Below are 19720 nucleotides of genomic sequence, written 5' to 3'. Positions count from 1 at the left end.
TCAGGCCCGGCCATTGCAGCCATTTGGAGAGTGAACCAGCAGGTGGAAGATTGATTTCTGGCTCCTCCTGTCTCTCTAACTCTGCCTTTCAAATAAATAAGTCTTAAAAGGCAATTCTAGGCCAGCGCTGTGGCTCACTTGACTAATCCTCTGTCTGCGGCGCCGGCACCGCAGGTTCTAGTACCGGTTGGGGCGCCGGGTACTAGTCCCAGTTGCTCCTCTTCCAGTCCAGCTCTCTGCTGTGGCCCAGGAAGGCAGTGGAGGGTGGCCCAGGTCCTTGGGCCCTGCACCCGCATAGGAGACCAGGAAGAAGCATCTGGCTCCTGGCTTCGGATCTGCACAGCACCAGCCTTAGCGGCCATTTGGGGAGTGAACCAACGGAAGGAAGACCTTTCTCTCTCTCTCTCTCTCTCTCTCTAACTCTGCCTGTAAAAAAAAAAAAAAAAAAAAAAAGGCAATTCTAGAAACATTGTATAAAAGTACCATGAAGCTATAGAATATATAAAGTATATGTGAAACATTAATGTATGTCATGTTTAGACTTCAGCCCCAAACATATCTCATTGATTACACAGATACTTAAAAAAACAAAAATATCTGCAACCCAAAACGCTTCTGGTCTCAAGCACTTTTGATAAGAGATGCTTGACCTGTGGGACCCTACCCCACTGGGGCTCTGGGGTAGTCGCCACAGTGCATAGTCCTGTGGTTCTGAGTCCCTTAGCAGCAGGAAGCCAGTTGCCATTGATGGTTTTCTCCCTTCTCTTCCCGTGAAGGGAGATGGGGAAGGAATGAATTTATAATATCCAGAATGGTTAAGGGGACTTAAGATATTCATATTTCCCATCTCCTGATATTTTCCTTCCAAATGAAAATTACATTGCAAGAATTTGTTTCTTCATTCAGAAGGCATTTACAGGTTGTTGTTTTTTTTTTTTTCTCTACAAGGTGACATTTTTGAATCTATTATTGTCCAGATCTTGAAAAACTTGGTTTTTAGGGCTAGCGCTGTGGCTCAACTGTTAAGTGTGGGGAGCAGCTCGGACTGGACTAAGTTACTGGAATTAAGACTTATTCTGTGCATCTGCTCTCCCACAATATGGCGCTGGGAGAGAAGAAAACAGCTTTTACACAGCTGCCTCCAGTTCAACCAATAAACTGTAGGACTTGCTCCTGATTGGAGAGCAGTGTACTCGGCGTGTGGGCAGCCGAGTTAGGATTGGCGGAGGAGGACTATAAAGGAGGAGAGAGACGGCATGCACCAGGAACATCTAAGGGGAACATCTAAGGGGAACACCTGTGCAGCCCCCGAGAGAGCCGGCCGGCGGTGTGCCGCTCCCCTGCAGAAGTGGGGAATGTGGCCAGGGGGAACTGCCCTTCCACGGAGGTGGAAGGGACAGTAGCCAACCTGGGAAGAACCAGCAGCAAACCCGGGGAGGGCCGAGCAGACGAAAGAACAGCGCAGGGTCCTGTGTCGTTCCTCCACGAAGAGGGGGAGCGACATAATGGTGCCGTGACTCGGATATGAAGCCTAGGCAGGGCTTAGTGTCGTTCCTCCACGAAGACGGGGAGCGACATAATGGTGCCGTGACTCAGATATGAAGCCTAGGCAGGGCTTAGTGTCGTTCCTCCACGAAGAGGGGGAGCGACAGTTAAGCTACCATCTGCAGTGCCAGGATCCTATTTGGGTGCTGGTTCAAGTCCCAGCTGCTCCACTTCTGATCTACCTCCCTGCTAATGTGCCTGGGAAAGTAGCAGATGGTGTCCTAACTTCTTGAGCCCCTGCCATCCATGGGGAAGACCCATATGAGGTTCTGGGCTCCTGACTTCAGCCTGGCCTAGCCTCAGCCATTGTGGCTGTTCGGGAAGTGAACCAGTGGATGAAAGATCTCTTTGTCTCTCCCTCTCTCTCTAACACTGTCTTTGAAATCAATAAGTAAGTAAATCTTTTTTTTTTTTAATTGGCTTTTCAAGCTCAGATTCTAGAGAAGTAGTAGTTTTTATTATACTTAAACTTGAGTTTCCCTTTAGATCCCAATCCCTGTGACTGCTAACATGCTTCCTGGGGTCACAGAGAAGACTGTCAAAGAACAATTGATATTTACAAACAGGTATCTCCGAATCCTCCGTAACCCCTGGATTTTTTTTACTGTAGGAGGATCTCCTGATGCAGTCCAGCAAAGAACTTTCATGCACAGACCTCCCTGGAGATTTTCTAAGGAGTAAAGGTATCCATTTCTCTTCAATCTTTTCTCTTTTCCACTTACACACATTGTTATAGTTCAGTATTGACTTTGCCTCGAGAATATAAGGGTTATAGGACTGTGCCTTGCCAAGCAGGCTTAACTCTGGAAATTGCTTGATATTGGCCATGGATGTACTTGGAACCATTTGCTGTTTTCAAGCGGTGCCTTACTACTACATTCTTACTATTACTACTACTATTACTATTACTACTTATGAAGAGAGATCCCATCCACTGGTTCATTCCGTAAATGTCCACATCAGTCAGGACAGGGCCAGGCCAAAGCCAAGAGGTGGAACTCAGTCCATCTCCCACATGAGTGGCAACCATCTCCACTGCCTCCCAGGATCTGCATTAGTAGGAAGCTGAAGTCATTCACTGAGGCTGGGTATCAAAGCCAGGTACTTCAGTATGATGCAGGATGTGAGCGTCTTAACCAGCATCTAAACCATTAGGCAAAACGCCCGTCCCTGGTGCCTTAGTTTTTTGTTTGTTTGTTTTGTATTTTTTTGTTTCTTATTTATTTTGTTTTTTTTATATATATATTTTTTGTTTTTTTTTAAGTTTTATGTTTTTTATTTTAGTATTTTTTTATTTTAGTATTTTTTTAATTTATTTTTTATTGTGTTTTTTTAGTTTTTTTTAATTTATTTTTAATTTGTTTTTTTTTTTTTTTTGTATTTTTTGTTTGTTTTGTAATCAACCGTCTTTATCTTGGAAACATGGAAGCAAGTGTTCTGACAGAAAGCTATGGCCGCTCTGTAAGAGCCGATCACTGTCCTCCTCCAGGATGTCAGCATTTTAAAATAACAAAACAAAACAAAACAAACCGAAACACAGAACAGGAAAAGCAATGCACAGCACTTGATCAGGACCAACTCCCCATGCCTTCCCGTCCCCCCAGTGTTTCACCACCGTCAGCGACAACCGTGATTGCTTAGTGAATTGGACGTCAGAACCTTCACACGTTTCCGAGTTTGGAAATGAAGGTCCTCAGCAGGTTCCACGGACAGAGACATGCTCAGGCCTGAATGAAAGTCACTCTAATGCTCATCATCCACTTCAGTGTTAGAAACACACACAAACCACAGCAGACACTCATATGCCCTCAAGCTGTACCCTCAGCCACCCCAGCACCGCTGGCTGGCCATGGCGCCTTCTCCTGGTGGACTCTACCCCGAGCCGGGCTGTGCACAGTAGGCGCTGTCACCACACCTGGTCCCTGTGCTTGTGCCCGTCGGCAGACATGTCTAGCCAGCCACGCCAGCACGGGCCTGGGCAGAGGACTCCCCTCACGGCCCCAAGGGCACCATTTGTCCTACGTTCAATCACAGGCTCTCCGCCCTTCCAACAGAAGTGCTGGACACCTTGGCTCTTTTTTTTTTTTTTTTTTTGACAGGCAGAGTGGACAGTGAGAGAGAGAGACAAAGAAAAAGGTCTTCCTTTGCCGTTGGTTCACCCTTCAATGGCCGCCGTGGCCGGCGCACTGCGCTGATCCGATGGCAGGAGCCAGGTACTTATCCTGGTCTCACATGGGGTGCAGGGCCCAAGTACTTGGGCCATCCTCCACTGCACTCCCTGGCCACAGCAGAGAGCTGGCCTGGAAGAGGGGCAACCAGGAAAGAATCTGGCGCCCCAACCGGGACTAGAACCCGGTGTGCCGGCGCCGCAAGACAGAGGATTAGCCTAGTGAGCCGCAGCGCCGGCCGACACCTTGGCTCTTGAGCAGGCAATCTGAGGAAGGGAAGCTGGGTGGAGTTTTAAGCAAGCCTAGGAAGGAGCAGGGGACCAGAGCTCAGTCAGTGTCTGGCCCCCTCCAGAACCAGGGAGCCTGTGCTTGGCAGCCTCGGTGCAGGCCGGAGAGGCAGAGCAGGTGGTCCGCAGGGCGCCAAGGGCTGGCCTGCATATACTAAAGTGCCGGCAGGCTCTGCGGTGCCTTAGTTTTGACAGTAGTTTGTTTGCCTTTTACTTATTTTTTCTACAAAGAGTTCCTACCATTGGCAGTGTGTTGAGCTCTTATTGTTGATGTGAAATCTTTATTTGATTTTGTATAATTAAGTATATATTTGCCTTTTTGGAAGGATTGACTGGTGGAGGAATCCCACCACCGTAGCATAGCACATATGGCAATGTGTCTTGTTCTCCAGGGCACAGATAACAGAAAGTGTTCGCTCTAGGTCACCTTGAGAGTTTTCAAGGCAGGTCCATTTCCATTTCCTTGTATTGCTCCTTGAGGTCCAGAGATTTATACTGTGTTTAACTTGATTGAGGAGGAAGCGGAGGCCCAAATGAGAGTGGTTGAGCCAAGATTCTCTGCATTCCTAAGGCTAAAAATAATGCTAGGCAACTGGACAGAGGACCCTATGCTGGTGTTACACAGTTAAGGTTAATATATGTAGAATAATCAGAACCTCAACAAAAAAGGAAGGTAAAGTAAATACATTACATTAAATGAACACTTTGTTACTTCACTGTAACTTCCGATTTGACTCTGAGCTTCTTGGCAGCCTGGACAGAAGAGGAAGCATGCATGGTTCTTAAGAAGGATGTTTGTCGCAGTTTATCACCCTGCTTCCTTCTGCTGCAGTTTCTCTCTCAGTCTCAGAGGTGACTGTTCAGCATGGATTAGACATGAAAATTTCTCTGAAAATGAGAAATGTCATTTTGTTCATGTCTCGCCCTGTTCTTAAGACCTCTTACTGTGGATGCAGGTTTTTTTTGTTGTTGTGTAGGGGTTTTGTTTTGTTTTGCAGAGTGACAGGGAGAGACAGAAAGAGGTGATCCATCTGCTGGTTCACTCCTCAGATGGCCACAATGGCTAGGCTGAACTATGCTAAAGTTAGGAGCCTGGAACCCATCTGAGTCTCCTACCTGAGTGGCAGGGGCCCAACTACTTGGGCCATCTTCTGCCACTTTCCCAGGCATAGTACCAGGGATCTAGGTGGGAAGCAGAGTAGCCAGAGCTTGAACCAGCACTGTGACATGGGATGCCAGCATTGCAAGCAGCAGCTTAGCCGGCGGCACCACGACGCGGGCTCCTGAGATGCAGTTCAGTGGCCCTCACCCCCAGGATCATTTCAGTGAGTTTCCGGTAGTATTATATTCATTCTTTTTTTCCCAGAAAGTTTATTTACTTATTTTCATCAATTTGGAAAAAGCAACAGACAGATTATTCGTCCTCTGGTTTACTCCCTAAATTGAATGTCCACAACAGCCAGGACTGGGTCAGGCTGAAACCAGTATTCCAGAACTCCAGCGGGGTCTCCGACATGGGTAGCAGGGGCCCAAGCATCTGAGCCCTTCTTTGCTGCCTCTCAGGCACATTATCAGGGCATTGGATCAGATGTGGAGCACTCAAGACTTGAACTGGCGCTCTGATGTGAGATGCTGGCATCCCAAGCTGCAACTTAACCTGCTGTACCATAACACCCACCCTAGTATATTCATTCTTTAGCATATTTTCACCCACATCTTACTACAAAGTTTGCTGATTGTGTATTGAACTACATTTGGATTAACCACTGAACTGGCTTTGCAGACAGAAGCAGAGTAGTTTTCTGCTTAGGAATCTGCCTTCTCTGATCTGCTTGCTCTCCACCTAAAAAACCTGATCCAAGTTGGACATAAACAAGATGAGCTCTTCGAAAAAGTATCTTAGATAAACTAAAATGGAACAGTTTTCTTCCTAACACCATTTTTTTTTTTGTTAATAATATAAATAGGTCAGATAAGTTGTTTTATTTTTGCCTCTCAAAATACTTTGGAGCTTATAATCGGCAGTTCTACTAGTTTTTAGCAGTAGCGACCTAGTGCCTGACTACGTTATGTCCACTCACTCCTCCAGGAACCTTGCAAGGTATTCCTGTAGTATTTTTTTTTTTTTTTTAAGATTTATTTATTTATTTGAAAGGCAGAGTTACAGAGAGGCAGAGAGAGAAAGAGAAGTCTAACATCCACTGGTTCACTCCCCAAATGGCTGTAATGGCCAGAGCTGGGCCGATCTGAAGTCTGGAGCCAGGAGCTTCTTCCAGATCTCACACACCGGTGTGGGGACCCAAGGAATTGGCCATCTTCTACTGCTTTCCCAGGCCACAGCAGAGAGCTGGATTGGAAGCAGACCAGTCATGGGATTCCGGCACTGCAGGCGGCAACTTTGCCTGCTCTGCCACAGCACTGGCTCCAGTGTTCCTGCTGCCCTGCCCCAGGTCATAGCATGGACTTAATTTAAATAAACACACATCCCCTTCTCTGGTATAGCCATCATTTCAGCTCAGTTTGCCAAAGCAAGGTCAAGCATCTTCTGCCTCATCGTTTGCTACAGAATCATCTAAACGATGATTTTTGGAAATCTAACTGTACTGTGTCTCCATAGGCCCCAGCTGACAAAATCTGCACTATGTTCCAGATTATATCACCTAACTCAGAGCACATTAAAGATTTCCTGATGAGAATCTCATACATCTTTGCTACCTTTGTTTTGTTACATTTGCACTGTTCAGCACGGTGCCAGCTGCTTTCATGGTTGTAGGGAGATTTCAGTGTTGTGTAATAATTTATGTTTACTGAGGAATGAATTTGAATTCCTTGCACAGAGCTGTTTAATGAGTAAAGCAAGGCTGTTACACCCTCCCCTCAGAGTGTGATTTTCCTTTTCTCTATAAATGCTACCAAGTTACCATGGTATTCCAGAGTTTCTTTACAGTCACATGTCTACTGCAGCTTAATTAGGTGAAATGAGAACAGGCTGAACACTTCAAAAAGGATGTTTGTGTTAGCCTAAGGAGCCTTTAATTAGCAGGATGCTGTTTTGCATATCATTCTTTATTTCATGACTGCTGTGGGGCAGGCCCAGGGATGGGAGGGGTTGAGGGGCCATTTCAGAAGTCGCTGACTGGTTCCTTTGCCTTGCTGCTGTTCTCAGTTGTCATGCGGGTATCAGCATAATTCTCTGTTTCATGTTTTCTAAAACTGAAGTTTTCGCGTTTGTTTGTTTGTTTTTAGAGTTCCTGTAACTGGACTTGTTTGGAAAGGTTATGTGTGAGAAACGTGGGAAGGTGTTAGTCCCCACTAACTGTTATGGAACTTAATTCCCACAATTGTGATTTCCACAAAGGGTTCCCAGAAACTGGAAAAGCCTTGAAAAAATATATTTGCAAGGGGCGGGGGTGGGGGTGGGGCCCAGCACTGTTGGCAAAGAGGTTGAGGCTGCTTAGGCTTCTCGCACCCCATATAAAAGTCCCTGGGATTGAGGCCTAACCTGCTTCCCATCCAGCATCCTGTTAACGCACAGCCTGGATGGGCCTTGCCGCCCAGGTAGGAGAGCCAGAATGAGTTCTAGGCTCCTGGCTTCTGCCTGCTCCAGCCCAGGCTGTTGTAGGCAGTTGAGGAGTGAAGCATCAGTTGGAAGATAGCTCTTTCTCTGGCTCCATCTCACTGTTTTTCAAAATAAATAAAGATCCCATATTGTCTTTAAAAAATAATTTTGAGAAAGAGCTGAAAGCATTATAGGAGGGAACATCGCTTTATATAAAATTTGGCACTAGATAGTTTAAATGAGAAGAAAACTGAAGGCAGTGTTATAGTGGCTAAAATGCATCCCTGGGTTTGAGTTCCAGCTTCACTTTTTGGTTTTTTAAGATTTATTTATTTATTTGAAAGGCAGATTTATAGAGAGGCAGAGGTGTGTGGTGGGGTGGGTGTCTTCCATCCACTGGTTCACTCAAATGGTGGCAACAGCCGGAGCCTTGCTGATCTGAAACCAGGAGCCAGGTCTCCCACGCGGGTGCAGGGACTAAGGACTTGGATCATCTTCTCCTGCTTTCCCAGGCCACAGCAGAGAGCTGGATCTGAAGAGGAGCAGCCGGGACTAGAACTGGCACCCATATGGGATGCTGGTGCTTCAAGCCAGGGCTTTAACCCACTGCGCCACAGCATTGGCACCTGACTTGGGCCATCTTCTACTGCTTTCCCAGGCCATAGCAGAGAGCTGGATCAGAAGTGGAGCAGCCGGATCTCAAACCGGCGCCCATATGGGATGCCAGCACTGCAGGTGGCAGCTTTTACCTGCTACGGTACATCGCTGGCCCCAATAATTTTTTTAATATAATTTGAAATGAATTTTTCTTGTTTTTTGTAGAAGTTGTATTCCCTGTTTATGTCATTATCCTCTTTTTAATTTACATTTTGGTGGGAAAAAGTTGAAAAATCAGCTAACATCGTATCCATTTAATGGGTAACAGAAAAAAAGTTCGGATGTAGAGGGAATTAAATGTTCTGTTTTTATTACAGTGTGATTTGCATATAAGGAAGTTCACCCTTTTACGTGTGTATCCAGTTGTGTGAGTCTTGACAACACACACCGTTGTGTAACTGCCACCTCAGTGAAGACAGACACTTCCATGACCTCAGCAGCGTCTCTCTGGCCAGCCCCCGCCCTTCACACCCTCGCGTCTGTTGTCTCCTCTCCCTGTAATGTTGTCTTTTCCAGAATGTCACGTGACTGTATTCAAACAGGAGGAGCCTCTGAGTCTGCCTCTGCCATTTGGCACAGTGGACTTAAGGCGTACCTGTATTGCTGTGGATCTCATTGTTCTTCACTTCTTACGACTAAGGACTGGGGCAGATTTTCTCTCACAGCTTAGGTTATGTCTCCATGCTCCCCTGGCCTGTAGCATTTCTGCTCCTGGCTTCTGGTTTTGACCCTGGCCAGCCCAGCTATTGTAATCATTTGAGGGAGTGAACCAATGAATAAGTGGCTTCTGTGTCTCTGAGAGAAAGAACAGGGAGGGAGGAATTTTGGAACAAAAAAAGTCAATGAAATAAAAAAAAAATTACAGTGGAGAACCTTAACAGGAGAGTTGATCAGGCAGAACAAAGAATTTCTGATCTTGAAGATAGGTCTTTCGAAATGACTAAAATTTTAAAAAAAAAAAAAAAAAAAAAAAACTTTTGGGGGAAAGATCTATTTATTTGAAAGACAGAAGGCAGAGTTAGAGAGAATCTTCCATCTACTGGTTTACTCCCCAAATGGCTGCAGTGGCTGGAGTTGTGCCATTCCAAAGCCAGGAGCCTGGAGCTTCCTCTGAGTCTTCCCACACGGGTGCAGGGACCCAAGGATGTGGGCTATCCTCTGCTTTCCCAGGCTATGGCAGAGATCTGGATTGGAAGTGGAGTATCCAGGACTTGAACTGGTGCCTATATGGGATGCCAGCACTGCAGGCAGTGGCTTTACCCTTTACGCCACAGCGCTTGTCCCAAGCATTGGCTTAATCAGTGTGCCAAAGCTGGCCTCCATGATTTTTGATTAATTTCTTTTTATAAGCTGTCTCTGCTGAATTTCCTAAGTTGAATATCATGAATTGTCTTTGTTGGTTGTCTATATTTTCTTATATTTATTTAAATTTCCTTTGAAATATTCTTTTGAGTTGTTTATCATGTGATTTATCAATTTCTTGTTCTTTGCGATCTGTTGCTGGAGTTGTGTTCCATGGGAGGCATCGTGTTACCTTGCTTTCTTCATGCTGCTTGCGTCCCTATGTTGTAACTTGTACATCTGCTGGGTCCGTTACCTCCACCAGTCTAACAGGATGGCTTTCACATTAGAAGACTTTCTGCTGGCAGTGTGACCTGGGGTGTTGGCTGGCTATGTTATGCTGGCTTTGGTTCAAGGTGGGCACTGCAGTTTGGTGTCCACGAAGTTTCTTCAGCCGTAATCAGTATGAGCAATGTACGTGGATCTCTCAGGGGCCTTCGCTGCAGGGATACTGAGATTGCGTAACCAGGGGGCATGCAGCTCCGTTAGGCCAGGCTAGTTTGCTAGCAACTCTGAGAACAATGCGCTCAGCCACCTGGGTGGGCACCCATCAGTTTCTGCAGGTTGTGTGAGGACAGGGCCACCCCGGTGGTCCCAGGGGCATGAGGCACCGTGTGCATGATAGTGGGATGAGGTGATTCTCAGTGTCTGGAGGCACAGGGGCAGTGTCCGATAGCTGCACAGGTGAGCTCACAGCGCCTTGAGGGTGAGCCTGTTCAGAGAGTTCTGCCCAGCCACTTCTCAGGTCCTTACTGGGCAGAGCTTCTGGAGGTGGGCTGCTCAGCTGCTGCTTAGGACCACAGAGGATTGGCAAGGCCACCCAGTTCCTTCCTGGGGTTTGGGTGGGCAGGGCTACTTGGTCTGCTTCCCTGGGCCTGTGTGCACCAAGCATCTCAAGGCAAGCTGTTCAGATATGTTGCAGGGCTGCCTGGCTACTTCCCGGGGCAGCAGGAGAGTGGCCACCTGACTGGGCTTTTCCTGCTGAGCTACTCCGAGTAGGCCACCCGGATGCTTACTGGGAGTGTGGGCAGGTAGATAGGACCTTCTGGATGGTTTGCAGGGTTTGGTTGGTGGAGCTGCTGAAGGCAACTGCCCAGCTGCCTCACCAGATTTCCCTGTGGGCAAGGTCTCAAGAAATGCTGTGTGCTTAGTTCCCTACTTCAAAAGGCCATCGTGGGGCTGATGCTGTGGCATAGTGGGTAGGGCACCGCCTGCAGAGGCAGCATCCCATATGGTTGCTTGTTTTTGAGTCCCGGCTGCTCCACTTCTGATCCAACTCTCTGCTATGGCCTGGGAAAGCAGTGGAGGATGGCCCAAGTGCTTGGTCCACTCACCCACTTGTGAGACCTCGAAGAAACTCCTGGCTCCTGGCTTCGAGTTGGCACAGCTCTGGCTGTTGCAGCCATTTAGGGAGTGAACCAGTGAATGGTTCACTCACTCTCTGCCTCTGTCCCTCTGTAACTCTGCCTTTCAAATGAATAAATCTTTTTTTGGACAGGCAGAGTTAGTGTGAGAGAGACAGAGAGAAAGGTCTTCTTTCTGTTGGTTCACCCCCAAAATGGCCGCTACGGCTGATGCACTGCGCTGATCCAAAGCCAGGAGCCAGGTGCTTCCCCTGGTCTCCCATGCGGTGCAGGGCCCAAGCACTTGGGCCATCCTCCACTGCCTTCCTGGGCCACAGCAGAGAGCTGGACTGGAAGAGGAGCAACCAGGACTGAACCGGTACCCCAACTGGGACTAGAACCCGGGGTGCTGGCGCTGCAGGTGGAGGATTAGCCTAGTGAGCCGCGGCGTCAGCCAATAAATCTTTAAAAATTAAAAAAAAAGGCATCATCATGTATCTCCATGCTCTGCATCAGGAGCCCCTTCCCCTGTGCCTGAAACACTCTGGGGAAATACCTGTTGTTTTGGTCCCTTGTGGAAGGAAGCCTGCCAGGCAACTCAGGGAAGCCATCTTACTGGCGTTACCCCCTATCGGTTCAGTAATAACTATCTTACATATCTATGAGCAGTGTATCTAGTTGAGGAGTTGAACATCTTTTTATTACTAACTCATTTTCAGTGTAAAAAGCTAGCCATTCAGTGGTCAGTATAAATCTGGACAGTGATGAAAGTTTGTGGGAATGTCTTTAGCTATCCTCCTACCTGTGGGCAGCCCTTGTGAATCTGCATGATTGAGTTTCCTTTTGTAAGACATCACAGTATTGTTACCCAGTACACATCTTCCTGGGTAGCAATGGAGGATAAATCAAAACAAAACCAAAGTTTTCTGATGTTATTTATAATTATTTTTTAAAAAGCAGCTTGATTAAGATAATTTACATATTATCAGGTTCGCCTATTTAAAGTATGCAATCAGTGGCTTTTTTATATACTTACACCTTGTGTAACCATCTCCGTAATTTGGTTTTTGTCACTCCTCCAAAAACCCTGTATCCCAGTGGCAGGGCTTCCTCATTCCTCATATTTGAACCACGGATCTACTTTACCACCATAGCTTTGTCTATAATGGACATTTTATGTGACTGGGACCTTAAACAGAGTGGGGTCTTTTGTGACTGGCTTCATTCACTTGGTATAAGGATTTTAAGGTTTCATCTCTGATAAAACACGTATCAGTACTCCTTTCTTTTTGTGGCTGACTAACATTTCAATTTATCCATTTAGCAATTGATGGACTTTTGGATTGTTTGCACTTATTGGCTATTATACTATTATCCAAATATTTATGTACATATTTTTATGTAAGTTTTAGCAACAGTTTTCAGTTCCATTGGATGGAATTGCTGAGTTATATGCTAACTCTATGTTGAGCATTTTGAGGAATTGTCATCTGTTTTCCAAGGTGGTTACACCATTTTGCATTCTCACTAACTATTTAGGAGGGCTTTATTTTCTCTACATCCTCTGAAATACTTATTTTCTGGCTTTTTTTTTTTTTTCTTAGAATGATTGTAACCATTCTAATGGTTGTGAAGTAGTATCTCATTGTGGTTTCAATTTGTGTTTCTCTAATGACTAATGGTGTGCTTATTGGTTATTTATATGTCTTTGGAAGAATGTCTAATGTTGCTGTAGATTCCTTCTGAGAGGAGGAGCGTGAAGAGGGCAAGAGGCGCAGAGTCACCACACAGACCCTGGGAGCCCAGTAAAAGTGGGCTAGAGGCGAGCAGCTTGCAGACTCGTTTATTTCAGTGGTACAGCAGCTTAGGCAGCCAATCTGGTCAAGGGGCTGTCTATGCCCTAACCAATCACAGTCTGTTGCCAGGCAGGCTCTGTTGTCATGTGGTTTCCGAAGCCATCCAATCACAGCCTGTTGCCAGGCAGGCTCCATTACCAGCGGCCATCTTGGCATGGCCTTCTCATTCTACCACGTTTCCCCTCTTTCATTTATTTTTGAACAATGGGAGGCATGAATCTTGGCCATACCATTGTTGACCCCGTTTCCATATGTTTTCCATATGTGGCTGTACCTGTCTTAGGTTGTCTCCCAGGGTATCTTACCCATCATTGACCAGCCCTCAAAACGGGAGACCACAGGAGTACTTGCTCAGATGGAGGTAGGAATGAAGAACAATGGTAATCAGGAATGACATGACTGCACACAGGATGTGGGCCGTTTGAGTGGCTGACCAGAGCTAGTGGGGTATAAAGCAGTAACGTGTGTGGCTATGGGCAGTTCCTCAGGGTAGGATGATATGGCAGGTGTATCCGCTAACAAGGCAGACTCTCAGTCTTGTTCAGCTGGTTCTGGTTGACTGTCAGTTGCAGGCTTGATGTTTCTGGCTGGTACCCAAATGGGCTTCCTGCATTCTCTGGAAAGACACAAGCATATCCTCGGCCCTTGGTTAGCGGAAGCCTTTCTACGGCATTGGAATCCAGGGCCTGAATTCTGTGTCCACTTCAAGATTAAAGGCAAACATGCGGGTCAGATGGGGTCTAGCGGCTGCCCTGAGAGCCTGGGGTGCCCAGGGACTGCCACAAATGTGGGGATCCTCACTGGGTGCGGATGAGATGACCTCGCATGGGTTATTGCCTCGAGGTCATCTAAATTCATCCCACGGATATTTGGGGGGTGGCTGACGTGGCTGACTGGGGATTCCTGCGTTGTCTGCTGTCATGTCATTTTTATTGTCGTAGCTCTCTCTCCCTAAGTCATCAACTGTTGTCTGTGAGGCAGAGGCCTGGAGTGACAGGCTCTTATCACTCAGATTCATTATGTTTGGTAATCTGTGTGGGTTTCTGAGAGGGGGGTATCTTCCCCATGTTTGAGCGCTTAAGAGCGGCATGCCATGCCAACTCTAGTCAAAGGAAAGACACCCACATCATTGCTGCCATAATAAAGCAAATTCCTAGCACCTCAGCGGCTGATGGCATTCTGCAGGGGGTTCCCTACTTTAGATGAACAGACAGTGGTGTGTCAGATTATAAGTATGTCCTGTGCTTAGTGGGGGACTTCCTTGGTTTGTTAAGTCAAGGCTGTATGCCCACATGGTATCGCCGGAGTGTCACCTCTCCCGAGTGGAGGAAGATGACTTGGTTCCGAATTCTGGGATGATCAGTACCTTATGTGAATTTGCCGGGAGAACTGAAAGTAAAAGGAGGAGCTGAGAAGCAGTGTACGCTTCTGGGCAACGTGTGCCTAACCTGGGGTCACTTAGACCGAGGACAAGGACAAGGAAAGGGGCATAGGAGGGGGTTCTGTGCTCACCCTCACAGAACCAAACAGCACACAAAACACCAAGGGGCCTATTTGCTGAAATCAAGGGGGGACCTCGCCGAGACCGACACACTGTCTCTCAGTCATGTTGGGCGCCAGATGTTGAGGTTGATTTGTTCTGAGAGGAGGAGCATGGTGGGGGCAAGAGGCGCGGAGTCACCACACAGACCCAGGGAGCTGGGTGAAAGTGGGCTAGAGGCAAGCAGCTTGTAGACTCGTTTATTTCAGTTGGTACAGCAGCTTAAACAGCCAAGGCAGCCAGTTCGGTCAAGGGGCAGTCTGTGCCCTAACCAATCACAACCTGTTGCCAGGCAGTTTCCGAAGCCATCCAATCACAGCCTGTTGCCAGGCAGGCTCCATTGCCAGCAGCCATCTTGGCATGACCTTCTCATTCCACCGCAATCTAAGTCTTTTGCTATTTTTTTTTAAAAGATTTATTTATTTATTTGAATGTCAGAATTACACAGAGAGAGAAGGAGAGGCAGAGAGAAAGGTCTTCCTCTAGTTCACTCCCCAGTTGGCCGCAATGGTCGGAGCTGCGCCCAGGTCAGAACTGCGCCCATTGGAAGCCAGGAGCCAGGAGCTTTTTCTGGGTCTCCCACGTGGGTGCAGGGGCTTAAGTTACTATGCCACAGTACCGGCCCCTCCTAGATTGCTTTTCAGAACTGCTTTGATCTTACAGAAAGGCTGAACCTTATATGTAGAGTTTCCATATCTCCACACACACAGCAGTGCTTGAAGTTTCTCCTGTATTTTTAATTAACTTATTTTTATTGATTTCAAAGGCAGAGTGACAGAGCCGAGATCTTCCATTACTGGTTCACTCCTCAGATGCCCTCAAAAGCAACAGCTGGGCCAGACTAAAGCCAGGAGCCCAAAACCCAATCTGAGTCTTCCACATGGGTAGCAGGGACCCAACAACTTGACCCATCACTGCTGCCTCTTAGGGTGAACATTAGCAGGAAGCTGGAACTTGAAAGCCAAGCCAAGTCTTGAACCCAGGCACTCTCATGGGATATAGACATCCCAAGCGATGTCTTAACTACTATGCTAGTTTCTTCTGGCACCTGTCCCAATTTCTTCTACTGTTAGCATTTTACACTACTATGAAGGCATTTTTTAGATCAGTGAGCCAATATTGATGCATCATCGTTATCGTTATTAACTAAAGTCCACAGTTCGTCTAGATTGCCTTACTTTTTACCTGATGTCTTTTTCCGTCTCAGCATCCCATTTTCATGTCTCCTTAGGCTCCTCTAATCTGTGACAGTTCCTTTCACTTTTCTTGTTTTGGGTGTCCTTGAGTTTGAAAGAGTACTAGTCATGTGACTTGCAGAATATCTCTCCAGGGCCTGTGTTCTGATACAGTGGGTTAAGCTGCTGCCTGTAATGTCAGCATCCCATATTGGAGCATTGGTTCAAGTCCCAGCTGCTCCACTTCCAGTCCAGCTTCCTACAATGTACTCATGAAGGCAGATGACCCAAGTACTTGGGCCACTGCCAGCCACAGGGGAGATCAGGATGGAATCCTGGTTTTTCTCAGCCCTGGCTTTTGTGACCATTTAGGGAGTGAACCAGTGAGCAGGTAGATCTCTCCTCCTGTCTCTCTGTTGCTCAGTCTTTCCAATAAATAAAATACATCTTTAAAAAAATTTATTTATTTAGTTGAAAGGCAGGGTTACAGAGAAGCAGAGAGAGAGGTCTTCCATCCACTGGTTCACTCCCCAAATGGCCACAATAGCTGGAGCTGGGCCAATCTGAATTCAGGAGCCAGGAGCTTCCTCTGGGTCTGTCACGTAGGTGCAGGGTCCCAAGCACCTTGGGCCATCCTCCACTGCTTTCCCAGGCCATGGAGAGAGCTGGTTTGGAAGTGGAGCAGCCAGGACTCAAACCGCATCCATATAGGATGCTGGCACTGCAGGTGGCAACTTTACCTGCTACACCACAACTCCAGCCCCAATAAAATATAGCTCAAAAAGAATAGCCCTCCATTAGGATCTCTGATGTTTTTCTCATAATAAGCCTGGAGTTACCTGTTTGGGAGAGAGAGATGACACAGAGAATGCCATGTGCATCACTTGCATCAAGGGCACATACTAGCATCATGAACTAGTGTTTGTCAGGGATATCCACCATGAAGTTGTCCTCCTCCCCCAGCCTTTCCCATACCGTACTCTTGAAATGAACTAACTAGGGGCCAGCGCTGTGGCATAGTAGGTTAAGCCCGGGCCTGAAGTCCTGGCATCCCCTATGGGCGCTGGTTTGAGTCCCGGCTGCTCTACTTCCAATCCAGCTCCTTGCTAGTGTGCCTAGGAAAGCAGTGGAAGATGGCCCAAGTGCTCAGCCTCCTATACGCATGTGGGAGATCCAGAAGACTCCTGGCTTCGGATCAGCTCAGCTCTGGCCTTGTTGCTATTTGGGATGTGAACCTGCAGATGGAAGAATGAGAATTTATGCTTCTGCCCATTTTTAAACTTTCCTTTTATATCATCCAGAGAATTCTTTATATATTCTAAATACAAATCTTTTGTCAGATAGATGGTTTACAAATATTTTCTTCTAGCCACTCTCCACTTCTTAATGTTGTCCTTTGAAGCACAACATTTTGAAATATTGTAGTTAGCCTACTGTGCAGTAGAACTCTAAACATGCCTGGTCATTTTCATTTTAACTACTCTTAGATCTCACAAAATTAAGAATCAAGGAAAGCAGGCAACTTTCCTTTATATGGCAGGCACTGTACCACGTGGTGTTGTATTTGTATTATTTAATGTAGCCCTCAATATAGCCATGAATGAGGTGAGTATGGTTCCCGTGCTTTTTACAAAGGTGGAAACTGAGACTCAGGTAAGTAGCAGTCACACTCAAGTCCAGTTTGCTCTTCCCCACCCCATCCCTTTTCTCTTTCCTTTTCTTTTTCTTTTTCCTCTTTCTCTCTTCCTTCCTTTTTTTTTTTTTTTTCTTTTTTTGAAAGATTTATTTATTTGAAAGGCAGGGTATGGGCCGGCGCCGTGGCTTAATAGGCTAATCCTCCACCTTGCGGTGCCGGCACACCGGGTTCTAGTCCCGGTCGGGGCGCCGGATTCTGTCCCGGTTGCCCCTCTTCCAGGCCAGCTCTCTGCTGTGGCCAGGGAGTGCAGTGGAGGATGGCCCAGGTGCTTGGGCCCTGCACCCCATGGGAGACCAGGAAAAGCACCTGGATCCTGGCTCCTGCCATCGGATCAGCGCGGTGCGCCGGCTGCAGCGGCGGCCATTGGAGGGTGAACCAACGGCAAAGGAAGACCTTTCTCTCTGTCTCTCTCTCTCACTGTCCACTCTGCCTGTCAAAAATTAAAAAAAAAAAAAAAAAAAAAGAAGGAAAGGCAGGGTAGCAAAGCAAGAGATCTTGTATCCACCATTCACTTCCCAAAGCCAGGCCACAGCCAGAACTCCCATCTGGGTCTCCCACTTGGGTGGCAGGAACCGGAGTACTTGGGTCATCATCTGTTACCTGCTGGTTGCATTAGCAGGAAGCTGGATCTGAAGCTGAGTCAGGACTCAGCACCAGGCCCTCTCATACAGGATGTAACAGTTATCAGTGGCGGCTTAACCCACCATGCCACAACACCCACCCCCTTTTGTCCTATTAATTACCACTTTTGTACCTAAAGAAATGAATAGGAAAACTAGAAACTCAGGTAATAGCATTTATTGATATAATCTAATTGCGTTTATTTATGAATTCCACAAATATTTATTGAGTATTGTTATATGCCAAGCATTATCCAGATGAAACCAACAAGATTCTTAATGCTTATGGAGTTTATATTCCAATGGGAATTGGATCTTTAAATTAATTTGCCTTTCCCTTTACCTATTTATTGCCTGTTTCTTGTTACATACATACTAATATGTATACACATACATATATACAAGGCATCTTCAGAAAGTTCACGGGAGATCCGTATTATGGAAACACTATAGGGCTGGCACCATGGCGCAGTAGGTTATTCCTCCACCTGCAGTGCTGGCATCCTGTATGGGAACCGGTTCTAGTCCCGGCTGCTCCTCTTCCAATCCAGCTCTCTGCTGTAGCCTGGGAAAGCAGTAGAAGATGGCCCAAGTCCTTGGGCCCCTACACCCACGTGGGAGACCCGGAGGAGGCACCTGACTCCTGGCTTCGGATCAGTGCAGCTCCGGCCGTTGTGGCCATTTCAGGAGTGAACCAGCGGATAGAAGACCTTTCTCTCTGTCTCTCCCTCTCACTGTCTGTAACTCTACCTCTCAAATAAATAAATAAAATCTTTAAAAAAATGCATTGAATTCAAATTATTTTTTGCAGTACAATACACTTTATCCTTTTTTTTAAGATTTATTTATTTGAAAAGCAGTTACAGAGAGGGAGAAGGAGAGGCAGAGAGAGAGAGAGATCTTCCATTCACTGGCTTACTTCCCAACTGGCCGCAATGGCTGGAGCTGGGCCAATCCAGAGCCAGGAGCCAGGAGCTTCTTCCAGGTCTCTCACATGGGTGCAGGGCCCCAACAACTTGGGCTGTCCTCCGCTGCTTTCCCAGGCACATTAGCAGGGAAATGGATCAGAAGTGGAGCGGTCAGGACTCAAACCGGCACCCATGTTGGGTACTTAGGTGGTGGCTTTACCCACGATGCCACAGTGCTGGCCCCTGAGCTTTATCTTTTAATTCAATTTTCTATGAACTTTGTGAACTGCCTATGCATACATGTGTGTATGTCTAGAGCTTTGGCTTTGTTTTCTAGAAGTGAAATAGGTGAAAGTAGTTATGTACTTTAAAAATTTAGGTAATTTCTTTTTACCGCAACCTATACCTAGGATTTCAGAGAAACTGTATAAATAGAACTCCTTTATTAATTGCATTATGCTTAGAAAGTTTTCCACTATGAATATTTAAAACATTTTTAAACTTACTCAAAAGTAGAAAGATTATAATAAACACCCATGGACTTTGATAATTATCAGCTGAATCTTACAGAAAGGTAGTTACTGCAGGTAATTGGGTTCAAGACTGATATTCAACTTAGAGTAATCTCCTGTATATAAAGTTTTATGTATAATTGTTTTTCAAGTAACTTAATCTATGAGTTATCTGAGTTCCAATATTAAGATCATCATCTAATAATGTCATCTAATAATGAGACGACCCTATTAATGTTTTAAAATGGACGCTTCTTAAGACTGTTCTAGTCATGTGTTTTCATATTATATTCAGCTGTAGCTTTGATTTATGGATGTTAAGTAAGATTTAGGTGAAGATGTTTGTTCAGAATCACCTGTTTCTTCCAGGTGCACTTCTAGCTGGCTGTCCTGCCTTTCAGAGAAGCACAAAACCAATGTACTGCACACTAACTTTGTGAATCTTTTCCAGTTGAGTCTTTTTACTTGTTGCCTCTGGTTGCATGATAAAATTCATGAAGGTGGAGTGATTGC

At 46.3% G+C, this 19720-nt stretch overlaps 1 protein-coding gene across 10 annotated transcripts in view; it reads left to right on the top strand.

Annotated features, from left to right (window-relative positions):
• The window catches only part of PRR14L (proline rich 14 like), a 71776-nt gene that overhangs the window by 22097 nt on the left and 29959 nt on the right, over nt 1-19720 (top strand). For 6 of the 10 annotated variants that reach the window (XM_070065850.1, XM_008272160.4, XM_008272161.4 and 3 more), the window contains one exon: nt 2156-2228. The exons of 2 other annotated variants lie outside the window; for them this stretch is intronic. Coding sequence is in view for 4 of the 8 variants with exons in the window: in XM_008272160.4 (XP_008270382.3) it covers nt 2156-2228 (73 nt within the window). In the remaining 4 variants the exon portion in view is untranslated. Of the gene's footprint in view, nt 1-2155; nt 2229-12978; nt 13118-19576; nt 19658-19720 lie in introns of those variants that run through there. 2 more of the 10 variants (XM_051826695.2, XM_051826694.2) reach the window with 2 other exon arrangements.

This window comes from Oryctolagus cuniculus, chromosome 21 (genome assembly GCF_964237555.1).
Source record: "Oryctolagus cuniculus chromosome 21, mOryCun1.1, whole genome shotgun sequence".
In the NCBI taxonomy this organism is placed as follows: Eukaryota; Metazoa; Chordata; class Mammalia; order Lagomorpha; family Leporidae; genus Oryctolagus; species Oryctolagus cuniculus.
Note: the sequence above shows the minus strand (reverse complement) of the source record. Positions and strands in the feature narration are given on the sequence as shown.